General features: G+C 36.6%; 1 protein-coding gene across 1 annotated transcript in view; it reads right to left on the bottom strand.

Moving 5' to 3' along the window:
* The window catches only part of SATB1 (SATB homeobox 1), a 79,047-nt gene extending 66,263 nt beyond the window's left edge, over positions 1-12,784 (bottom strand). Inside the window, exons 1-5 of the mRNA XM_008587391.1 lie at positions 11,824-12,784; positions 8,972-9,206; positions 4,913-5,089; positions 4,010-4,136; positions 3,127-3,250 (exon numbers count right to left, since the gene is read on the bottom strand). Of these exons, the coding sequence (XP_008585613.1) occupies positions 3,127-3,250; positions 4,010-4,136; positions 4,913-5,089; positions 8,972-9,182 (639 nt within the window). The 5' untranslated portion in view covers positions 9,183-9,206; positions 11,824-12,784. The remainder of the gene's footprint in view (positions 1-3,126; positions 3,251-4,009; positions 4,137-4,912; positions 5,090-8,971; positions 9,207-11,823) is intronic.
* Positions 12,785-12,995: the final 211 nt, after the last annotated feature.

Here is a 12,995-nt window from a genome sequence, read left to right as displayed (position 1 = left end):
ACAAAATATAAGCACTCATTTTTAAAATCAACATTTTAAAATTTATCATTGGGCAAGGACATAGGCTGAACAAATCAGGACTTTTGGATCCGTCATTAACCAACAAAATATAAGCACTCATTTTTAAAATCAACATTTTAAAATTTATCATTGGGCAAGGACACAGGCTGAACAAATCAGGACTTTTGGATCCGTCATTAACCAGCATCTTGACTTTAATCTCTAGGAACACTGGTTCCTTCATTTGTCAAAGGAGGAGCCTAGGAAGGATAATCCCTTCTAGTTCTAAGAATCCAAATCCAACTGGACATTTGCTTAGCAAGTGTTAGACAATCCTCCTAAGAGCACTGCAGGCAATGTCTGTCAAACACCCCAGGCAAATTCCTGATAGCTTTCCCATTCCCTCTTAGCCTCTATTACAAAAAGGGAACGTACTTGCCCACCGGGTGAACTTTCTGCTAAGCATAATATTTAGGTACCCTGTAGCCATTCTTGCTACAGAAAGATTTTATCATATTAAACAAAATAAAACCCTTAATATACAGTAAAATGTGCATGTTGAATTGTATGTCAAAAGTTCTCACATGAATGAATCAAAACTCCATGAGGGAAGTAAAGCCTTAACACTTAACATTTCTTGATGTTAGGTCCCATTTTGTACAAGACTGAAGCAATATTTATTGGCTAGGCATTTTTCCATCTGCATAACCAAATCTCAAGGAGTTTGGTTATAAAAGAGAAAGAAAGAGGAGTTTTGTCAAACTCAACATATATGTTGGGCTTAGGCCTTAGTGAGCTGACATCTCTCGTATATAGTAACTTTGGAGAGAAAAAAATAATAAAGAAGTACATGAAAAATAGTTTATAATGAAAACATCTTGAGTTAATATCAGATTCATGGATCCATTATAAAGAAAAAGCAAAGGATGATGCAGCCAGATATAAAATAACCCCCTCAATTAGAGAACAAGTTAAATTTTTTTCATAATATTAAATATGAAATTAATTTCAAATATTTGTTGCCACTAAGCTATGCATAATTTTCTCAAAATATTTTTTTAAAGAAAGGAAGACTATAATTACAACTGATGTTGAAATTACAGCCTAGTTCCATCACTTAATGATTGTAGTAGGGTCTCCAGCCACACAAGACCATGTGTTCTTCTGAAGACCTCTCTACAGAAACTCACCAACATATGACTCCACCATGTCCTGAATTACATTTTGTCATTCTGTTTAATGTTATAATTGTCTGTATTCAATTCATTTTCCATGATAACATTAAGTAAATTCACAATTATATTTATAAGCTACAGTGAGGTGGAGTTTACTGGCTGAATGTTGATGTCATTTAACAATTACCTCTCACTGACTGTATCAATAAATATTTGTACTAGCATCTTCTCCAGCTCATAGTAAATACCTTAAGTCTTTGAATTTACTTCCAAAATTAGTGGGACATTTAGTAACATGAAGATATGAGATTTCTATACTGCGTGTTTATGTTTTAATTCTGAGGGGAAAAAAGTTTATTTCTAGATCATTTCAAATTTTCAAATGCTAGTAACCAAGTAACATTTTATCTGGAATTGTCTGCAAAACACAAAGTCCCAGAAGAAAGAGTCAACCCTGCTTCATTCTACCATCTTATTGCTTTAACTATGTGTAATTATTTTAAATTACTTTTATTCGATGGTTCTACATTCATATCCTCTCCATTCCGAAGGTAAGAGAAGGAGCACAAAGAGATTAGGTGAATTGCAACAATATAGACAATATTTAACCTGTGGCTATAGCTTACCTTAGAAGAATTTAGAATACCATCATTAATTATAAATTTAATTCATTTGTCTCATTCCTAAAACTGTTAACAAATATCAAAATAAAGCTGTTGAACTGTAATGCAGCAAACTTGAAATGCATGAAGTTTTCATGAAACAGGAGCACAAAATCCCACAAGCTTCCTTCCAAAGGTACCCAGTAATCTTCATGAGTCTCACATTAGAAATACATTTTGAGAATATCTACTACTCAGAATATACTGGAAACACACAGATTCTCTCAATTACAGAAATGTTTATAGCAGAGTCAGAGTTCAATTTCAAATGACCAGACTAATATTCAGTATTACATTTTAAACTTGAATTAAAAGAAAAAACGTAAAAATTAAGTAAAAATCAATTTAGACCAGCACTTCAGTTCTAATATATCATGAAATGGCCTTAAAATGGGTTTGGGAACTGAAGGGACAGCATTATAACCCATTTACATTGAGACCACACATGCAGCCCACTAAGACCAGGTTCAGAGCATCCTTTTTCATTCTTATCTGAAATCAGCTGAGCATTATCACAAACGTTTGGTTTTAAATTCAGGAACTGGGGCAGTCTCCACCTAGAGTTTTAGTTGCCCTCCAGCAAAATTCTAAAAAATCAAATACAATAATAATAAACCTATGTCTTATTTCAAAAGTCCCTGATGGCATGACAGGCATCTCAGAGGGAAAAAAAAAAAGATTCCACTTAAAACAAAAAACAAAAAACCAATGCCACAAAACTGGTTACAAAATTCTAATGATCAATAACATTCAACCTTTAGTTATAGGTAAGATATTTGTTCTTATTTTTATAATTATTTTTACTAAACATGTTCTTTTCAGTTTTTTTGTAATGAACAAAGTATATAAGAACTATACTTTTATTCAGATAGCGTGGTGCAGTTTTGCACATTAACTCTGACACTGCCATTCCCACTCACTGAAGCTTCATGGAAGTTATACCATCTTGACTCTTAAATAAAAACCCTCAGGAGAATGTAGCTACCATGCTCTGAGCACTCAGAAGACCCATCTAAAAACTAGAATCTAAAAACTAGCCAACATAGGTTCTGAACTGTTTTTTCCTGTAAACAATCGTTTGGCTCTTTTTCCCAAGGGAGAAAACACGTAAAGACTCTGTTCAGAATGAATCAGGCATATTTTAAAAGGTCACCCGCAGTCAAGTCACTTTGCATTTTTGGCAGATTCTTGCTTCAGATACCAGTTGCTTAAGACTATGGAGCCCCATCAAACCTCAAATCGGGGCTGCCCATGATGTCCTAGGATTTATTACATGCTATGCTAAGTACCTGTGAAAGGGGGCACTCCTTGGCCAACGAACTCTGATTCATATCTTTCAGTAAGTCCTTCAGAGCATTCCTCACTGTGGTGTGTGACCATTGTTCGGGAGGCAAGTCTTCTAGTTTGGGGCAACTATTTGAGACATAGATTAGAAACGGGATTATTACAAGATTGCATCCCGCTGCAGAACATTCCTTTAAGACAGACAGATTTCATTTTGCGCATCAAACAGATGCATCTGGAGATTGCTCTCGGTCTCCTGATTGTTCCGATTAGTTAATTACTTTATACAACACATCTGCTGTATCGATGCATGAATTATACATCAGCTTGCCTGTGGTGGCTATTTTTTCATGTTACTTCTACCTTCCTGCTCTGATGCGCTTGGGAAGACAATTTAAGGTGTACTGCCTTCTCACAAGCCAGCATGAAAAGCATTTTAACGTATTAACTGATTTCTTTTCATTACTCTGTTCATACGAATTAAAATTGTAAAAAATATATAAATAAGTAAGATTGCGGCAATAGTGAACAAGGCATTCTTTCACAAAATGTACACAGATGGCACTGTTCATGATATGCAAAAAATATTTTTTCCTTAAGTAAACTTTATGTAAAATGCCTTCTTGTATGCATTATTTAATTGATTAAATGTAAAAAGTCTTGTCCTTTGATAACCTTCATAAACCTACAAACTTGGGGTGGGGGGATGCTGTTAAATTATACACTGAAGTTAGGAAAAAAAGCAGAAGGCCTAGGGTAACATAATCAATTTGAATTAATCTTTCTGAAACACGGGGTAAATAAAAATTGAAGGTTCACCAGAGGCGCTTTATTACAAAAGACCAGGTAAGAAGAACGTTTTGCCCTAGAACTGCTGTCCTGACTCACCTGTGTAACTGAATTTTCAATGTGACCACATGATACACGTCTTGAAGCATATCTGCTACCGTAGCATCAGGAGCATCTGTCACATAAGACAGTGGAACTGGATTCCACTTTCCAACCTGGATTAGCCCTATTTCAGATGAAGAGAATATGTCACTGAATATTTTACTCTCAGATAATATATCTAGTAGAAGGTGGTTTCTTTTCTTTTTTTTTCCCACTGCCCCCACCACAATCAATGTAATATTATTTCTGTTTGAGTGATTCCCTTCCCTCTATAAGACACGTCAATGAAAATATTCACAGCTTGGCCTTCCAAATAGTGAAATTATGTAAATGACTGTAGGGTTGTTTATTATTTTGGAAATAAAACACCATCAATAAAACCTATGTGTTGGGCCACATTTTCCTAACTTACAAGAAGTTCTAATAAGACATAGTCGAACCAGTTCTAAATGGCTTTACGATTTAGATAAGATTCTCTATTGCAGTGGGAATCAGCACTGAAAAATACTTTACAGCCCATAAAACCATCAGAAACAGAATAAAAGAAACAGAACTAGATATTCAGTCATAAATGCAAATTGACTCTCAACAGTCCATCTGCTCAAATACGCTCCTCACTTCCTTGTGGGTCCTCAGTGGAGCAGATTATTAAGGTCAATAAGCATACTAATGATTCAGCTGAAGTAATTTAAAAAAAAATCTACCTCGACATTCCACATGAGCAAAATGTGTGTTAACTAAACCAAACTGAATTAAGCCAATTTTTTAAAGCCACAGTCTATAAGGAACCAATGTAACACACCGGCTACAGTTCTCTGAATAAAAATATTCAGTGCTTTCTCTACAAGGTAAACAAAGAATGCCAAGCAATTTTTCCAACCCCACATATATATTATTTACCTTTGGCCTGGGCAGCAGAGCTATGCGAATAACCTAGAGACAGCAGTGCCATTTCTATCAGCTGGTTGAAAAGCATATCCTTTCTCACCAACACAAATTCTGCATGCTCCTCCTTGCAATCATATTCAATGGCATTTTCATAATGTTCCACCACGCAGAAAACTGGTAGCATGGTTCCTATCGAAAAGACGGAGAAAAGGAGACAGAAAACCAACAATCTTCAGAAATATGATCTGGGAGGAAGAAAAACTAAGCAATGAAAATAAATCTTCGCAACAGTGAAAGAAGGGGAGACTGTTTCCAAGGCAGACTGAGTACAGAAATACAGACATACACACAAAAATACATATATCTTTTTATTTTTTTAAGTTGTCAGACAAATATTTAAATAGAATGTGAACTTGGTCCTAAGGTAACTTGGACTCTGTTCTAATCTTAACAGTGCATTTTCCAAAAGCAATGAATGCAGAATTACCTTTTTGATCAAATAACAATGCTGATGAGAGAGAAATAAGTGTGTCTTGTCTGATTTGCTGTGTAGTATACAGTATGCAAACACAACCCCCTACAGTTGTCTTCAGAAGAACCCACCTCCCCGCTGCCTACAGGCTTTTGTTAATAATAAACTTTTCCTGTTTGTGTCCAAACAAATTATCTTTGACTATAAAATTATCATTTTCTTCCCTTTTTAGATATTTACTCTAACTAGTTCCATAAAGGAAACACAAAACTTAATCAAACTGATATTCATAATACATAATTTCAGTATGCACACAATGTAGATAAATAACATTTATTTTTTGTAACTACTCATTTAATCTACCTGTCTACAAAGATATCATAGTAACCAGAAGTCTTTAAGATGAATAATCTCTGTTATAGTAAATGGGATAAAAATGAGAGAGAGAAAAGGAAACTGGCCTCATCAGGACATATTAGGATAAAGGAAACGGCACAGATTTGATGCATTCTCTCTTTATTTACTTTAATCCAACATAATAACTCAGTAGCCAGATGATTAATAAGCATGGGCCACACCACTATTAGAAAGGAGGCTTCTTCTAGAAACTGAAATCACGGAATGCTGTGGTACTCAAGGTGTTCACGCAGCCTACTGCCAGACTTCCAATGATAACGGAAAAGGGTTAAAAGCAGATGCATCTGAATTATACTATGGCAAACTGCCAGGAGGGTATCATCTTTAGCATAAATGATGACAAGGGTTACTTTAACATGGCACCCAGGATCCCCAATTAGTCCTACAATAGAAAAGCCTCTTTAAGCTCTGTCCTTTGCATTCACAGAATCCTACCAACTTCTGAAGATGTTTAGTGTATACCAACCGTAGCTAAAAATCAGGATTTCCTACTGACACTAGGGAGGCCTTTTAAAAATTCTCTACTTGCTTGTTTCTGCTGAACAAAAGCCGCCAATAAAACAGCTACATTTTTCTACATGTGTGTCTTCACCAAAGCTTTACTGAACTGTTCACAGGAGATTCTAGCTCTGACAAATAAACCCCTTTAGGTTTACTTAGAAAAGCTCACAAACTCATTCAGAGGTACCAACAGGCTGGGCATGAAAAACAAGCCGCAGAGCTTGCCAATATTCTTGTCATTCATTCAGCTGTTTTATACCAGAGAGAACCCGTCAAGGATCAGAAGATGACTTGGGGAGACCACAGCAAAAACAGCAATATGCAAACTGGTGATTTCTTCCTTGGCTTGAAGGTATTTTGGCAACATCTCCTAAACAAATAAAAACATTCAACCCCTTTTTCTTGGTAGTGCTCTCTCATCTCAGCCACAATTTTTATCTAGCACCTGTCAAATAGCAACCACGCACATGAAAAATAAGATGGAAAATATGCAAACTGGTGATTTCTTCCTTGGCTTGAAGGTATTTTGGCAACATCTCCTAAACAAAAACATTCAACCCCTTTTTCTTGGTAGTGCTCTCTCATCTCAGCCACAATTTTTATCTAGCACCTGTCAAACAGCAACCACGCACATGAAAAATAAGATGGAAAAAAAAAAAAAACGCACCCAAAGGCTTTAGTAATTTTGTTGTTTGGCATAAGCAGAGACCCTTCTACAATTAAACTATGTTTTAAAAATAAGTCACTATGAATGCAATACATTTAAAAAAAAAGCATTCAAGGAGGAAGTGAAATTATTGTACTTTGGTTTGTCCTCCCCCATCCTGATGTCTTCAAAGAGTTGGGTTAGTACAGCAAAAACACACACATGGGTTTTTCTTCTGACAGAACAAAACAGATGTGTTCTGCTATATGCTACTCCTCAGAACTATGAAATAACTCCTCAGACTTATGACATATCTGTAGCCTTTTCAAACTACTGAAATATATTACATTTATTTTGGGTTTTATTTAGATCAAATTTAGAGGCACCCTATAGATAATAAAGGTGGCTACAGATAAAGTAATAATAGTATCATCTCATTACAAATCTAACTGCTAAATCTTCTAGCGAACTGTCACGGTTGCCCTCCTGTTACTAGGAGTAATGCTGAACAGGAGCCTTCTCTGAACTGATTATTCCTGCTAGCGTTTGGCGAGACTTCCAACTACAGCAACTTCATAACCTTCCAGCATTTAAAGGGGAGAGAACTGGTCACTGCTGAATGCTAAAAATACCGCATGATTTAAACCTGAAGGCAGTCTTAGAAGCTTTTGCTGAAGGTTTATGAGCCTGTGTAAACAGCACGTCTGCCATAAGGAGCAGTGAAGTCTGTAGAATCCTTGTCTAAAACTGTCCTGGCATTAAAGTTTGCTGTGCAAATATCACATAATACCAGAGACAGCTGAAATCTCCTATTTAGGAATTTATGGAACTTATATGTTTGCAGGCGTCAGAAAGTCTTTTTTATAGAGCCCCAGTGCTTCACAGTACAATATTAATGCACTCTGTTTGAAAAGCTGTAATAAATTATATTTTTAATGCTCTTACCCTGGCTTTCTTAAGATGCATACATTCTTGGCAAACAATCAATAAATAGGGTAATCATGAGTAGAGGCCAAAGAATTTGCTGAAGTGCTGTTTTTCCATTTTTAATAGATAAAGATCTAACAATACGGACTGCTGTGTCTGTTCATTTTCAGGATCAATATATTCTTTGTTTTCGCCAAACCAAGGAAAAAATAAATGATTGTATGATAAATGTTATGCATCAAACACAATGAAATTCCTCTGCCTTCTAACTTTATCTACTTAATATTCTTGGTGGCTAAAAGATGGCATTTTTATCCATTGCTTAGCAAATGTAAGGAAAATCTGATTCCTATACATGTTATTCAGAGACAAAATAAGGTCCCTTATGAGGGGCACACATTATACAAATTAAAGTAGGCACCGCTTTACAGGAACAGTGTCAAACACAAAGTTGTTAAAGTTCATCAATTTAACACTGGTTTAAAAAAAGAGTCATACAGTTACACATCTTCCCCTTATAAACTGGCCCAAATCCTTTATCAAAAATACCCAATTATAGCAAAAATTAAAAATTAGGATCATCAGGTTTTTCACTGCTAAATAATGAATTTGCACTTAAGAAAATAAACCACAAAACATGACATCACAAAACTTTTACATCATCTTACATAAGATTTCTGTCATCTCTGAAACTGCCTTACAACTAATAATCTTATGAAAAAGCCAGGGGTGTTCTCAAACAACCTGTATGTCTTATTCTTAATCAGGGTTGGTTAAAGCAACAGCCATCTGCATATCCTCTGCTACACCAACACCTAACAAATGGACCTTGCATAAACTAAGACCATTATACTTAATTCAGTCCCTATCATCCAAAAAGTCCAATGATTTCAGTCTATGGTAAAGTGAGATGCTCTACCCAAGCACAGAGCCTACACTTTCAAAACATGGTTGACACTTTAACCCAAATGTAAATAATTTCAGACCGGAGAGCGAATCAAGCAAAAGAACATACAAAGCACGTTTAGTCACTCCACTTCCACACAACGTGGCCTTAGGTAGACACTAGAGCATGCAGCTTTCCAGGATCTGGCTTGAAAGTATTTACCTTTCCTAAGGTTGGTTTTCATCAGATGGCCCGAGTGTTTTAAAGGCACTCCCTGCATTTTTGCACCTGTACTTCCAAGCCTTCCTCTTCCTAGTGGGCTTCCATTCTGCTCCAGGCGGGCAATCTTGGCTGGTGGACCCTTCGGATCACTCACATTGTTAGACATTTCCGAATGTTCTTTCCCCTGAGTTGCCTCGTTCAAATGATCCATACTCAGTCACTGTCTAAAGATCACCTGCCAGAATTTAAAAAGAAGACGTTATGATTTGGTGGGGGTCTGTATCTATATATGTGTGTCATGTAAATGTTTTACCTCTAGACTCTCTCTCCACACATATAATGTATTTATAAAATTGCTTACGTAGATATAATACAGATGTTACTATATTTCTAGATACAGCACTACACTTTTGTTCAAATTAGCAGAATAATTTATGGAAACTTACCAACTCACATGAATAAAAAGGTAATCTGTCATCTACAAACAGCTAAGTTGGGGAAAATGGTCTTTTTAGAACAAGAATCACAAGTATAGCTAAAAAGAAAATAACAAATTGTATTTATGTAGTCCCAATTTTTAAAAATTAAAAACTCACTACAGATTACAATAGCAACTCTAATAAAGGATGAAAAGATTACCACAGTCCAAAATATTAGTTAAGTCTAATGTATATATTTATATTTTTACATATAATTCAATTTTTATGAGAAAAAATACATATACTATCTCAGGAGAAGGTAGGAAACATAAATGCTTTTTAAACTCCCCCTTGGCTTTACAAGTCAATGCTTAGGAAAAGTTTTCTACCAGCAAAGTTTCGAGAGTTATGTGACCTGTTAAAGATCTAGTCAAGTCTTGGGCCAAACATGTGATTGGATCATTTCACCCCTAAGCAAACAGGAAGAAGTGGAGGGGTTCCTCAAATATTCCATATACTGAAACATTACAAGTTATGCATTTCAGAGTTAATATTTAGATGTCCATTAGTAATATAACGCTGTTATCAACTTAAATACCAAAAAATGTGAAAATTTTTTGTGATATACACATTAGGTTGAAATGCCAAACTCACTTATTTAAAAAAATCTTTAATACTAAAACCCAACTCCAGTACTCAAAAATAATCTCAATATGCAATAAAGTTAACATTGTAATTACCTTCAGAAAAAAGTTAATAGTTATTATTTTCAGTTATATATTAGATATCCATTTTCATACTGTTTACAGTAATGTAACTGGTAAAATATCAAAGCACTTCTAAAACACAGGTTTAACTAGAATTGATAAGAACAGGTGAGCAGAATTATTTTATGAACTTTCATGTTACTTGAAGTATTGAGCTTACCAACACTAAGTGGATCAGATTCAGGAACACCAGAAAGAATGTGACAATTGTCACTTTCTTCTAGCTGTTTAGTAATTTGACATACATTTTATTTTTGAAAAAATTATTATACTGAAGCTATTTAGGTCTGATTTGTTGAAAGCCAGTTTGTATTAGTATGGCTTTTCTGTAAACGTTTTTTTCCTCTGTTCAACCACTGACTACTTCATCCCATATAATCAAGAAAAGGGAGGAGGCAGTAATGTTAATCTGGATATTTAAAAGCAACCTTAAGAATGCCAATTGAAGAACTACAAAGTTTGAGAAATAATAATGGCTATTTATCTTTGTACTCCAGAGTGGCACGCTGAGAACTAAAGGTTTACCGTTGATCGAGGTCCCATCTGTTTTTGGTTATGAGGTTCATTAACAATAAATGTGCTTTTAACCACTTTTTATCAAGATTACTTTTTTCCATTATATTAAACTGCAGTCTAAAGCCAAAATTAGAAAGCAATGATTATTAACTTATTCAAAACATTCTTTATAATGTTTCATGTGGATTATAATACAGAGCTGCTTTTTCTGAAATTGGTTTCCTTACCCTACAGCAGAAGACGAATTTTAAAACATATGATTTGAAAAGAAAATCCTTAATTCTTAGGGCAATTTAAGAGGGAAAAAAGAGGAGGAAAGTAGACAACAGCATCAAAGTTAATGCTACAAAACATATTAAGTAATCATGAGGCTTAACAGCACTATATGCTCTACAGCAAATGAAAGTGATAGATTATAATTTAGTTAATGTATTGACAATCTAAACATAATATAGGTCATGCAAAATTATCCTTTGAATACTATAAGAGTCTATTAAACACTAAGTCATCCTGTAAAAAGCTTCACATTATAAAGCAAAATTACATGCACATAAAACACCCAATTTAGTCATTTAAACTCTATGCCCAAGGCTAAAGTTCACCAAACCTCAGCTTGGAATTGAAAAGAGCAACCTCCAACAGGCCTGCCTGGGCTGACAGCAGCGGGAACTAACTAAGGTCTCAACAGATGCCAGGCTAGAGAGTTTCTTGTGAGTTATACATTTTAAAACCCATTTTAGTGTAACGTCTGGTTGGCACACAGAAAGAAAGCTACTTTCTGAAAATCCCATTTCTCTACCCATAAACTAAGACCATGTACGATAATTACTGAATAAAACACTGAACTCAGTCACAGTAATTATTTCACTTAAAAAGAAAGAAAAGCACGAAATTTCGGTTTCAAGAATCTATTTTCTGCAATGTGTGATCCTTTTCAATAAGTTTCTTGCTGGATCGCCTCGCTCACCCCCACAGAACCCCATAATCACATTTTAAGAGATTGTGCCCTTATCCATTCCATATGGCCGGCACGATCCAGGCCAAGCTTTTACTGTGACCTTTTAAAGAGACAAAGAAGCAAAGTACTATCTAGAAACAGAAACACTGCAGTTTTACTGAGTGAAATTAGCAAAACCGACCCGAAACTCACCACTTCAAAACTTGACAGCATATAAATAACAAAAACAAAGGAGATTTCCTTTGCAGCCCGGGTTCTTGAAGAGAAGTTCAAGACAGATGTTTTCTATGTCCCTTTTTTTTTAATTTAAAAAAAAAAAAAAAAAAAAGCAGCAGACCTGAAGGCGACTTCCCCTGAAATTGTATTATTTTCTCTTCCCCTACCCCCACCCCCCTAAGCGGGGGAAGGGCAGAAATAAACGTCTAGAAGAGTAGCCATGAGAGAGGGTTAAAAAAAAAAAAAATCACAATTCGAAAAACAACATATATGGTTTGTAAAACGCCTAATCTCACAGAACTGGGTTTTCGATGGGGAGGAGGGGAGAGTAGGAAGCAGGGAGGAGGGGGAAGATAAAATTGATCTGACAAGTGATTCGTTGGGGGGAAATCGTAAAAACAAAGCAAAACCCGTTATGAGCTGTACACTGTGGTGGTGCTGGGGAGGCGAGGTGGTGACTGAGGAATCTCTTAAAAAGGGGGAAAAAAATCACTGCAGACAAGGTGTCCAGAAAGGGAAAAAAGGTCCCCCCGGCTTCCCTCCCTCCCTTCGGCTCGCTCGGGTTCTTCGGCGTGAGGACAGAAAGTCTACTTCTAGCTGTCACTTGCAATATTATTCTCCGATAACCCCGGAGAACGCGGAGAGGGGAAGGCCACCTTGCTGCCCTTCCGATCGCCCCCACGCCCTCCCCAACAATTGCGACTAATATTGACAAACCTTAAACTTTTTCCCCTGCAGCCTCGCACCCCCAACGAGGGCATCTACCGGGGGACAGCAAGGGTGAGGGGCACAGTGTCGCGAAAAAAGCCCCGGAAAGGCACTAAGATGCCACTTTTGATTCCGCCCTCGCTGACAACAGCCCCGAGGACCCTCTCCCTGCCCATTGACGCGGGGCTGCGAGCGTCTGGGGAGCCCAGTGAGTGAGGGAGAGGGCTGGGGGGAGGGGGAAGATCAGAAGACACCCCCAGCCACCTCGACCGCGTCGGCAGCGACAAACTCCCGTCCCCCTCCCCCTCAAAAAGTCGCCAAGCTCTCACTCAGCCAGAGTCCGAGGTAAACAACGAGCACCACAATGGCACTAGGACTTGGGGGAAAAGAAACCCAGAAACCCCAACAAAACTGATCAGGAGTTTCCCGAAATGAAAGGG

The sequence above is a fragment of the Galeopterus variegatus genome, unplaced genomic scaffold (genome assembly GCF_000696425.1).
Source record: "Galeopterus variegatus unplaced genomic scaffold, G_variegatus-3.0.2 Scaffold4363, whole genome shotgun sequence".
NCBI lineage: Eukaryota > Metazoa > Chordata > Mammalia > Dermoptera > Cynocephalidae > Galeopterus > Galeopterus variegatus.
The sequence above is the reverse complement of the archived record's forward strand: the minus strand, read 5'-3'. Positions and strand labels throughout refer to the sequence as shown.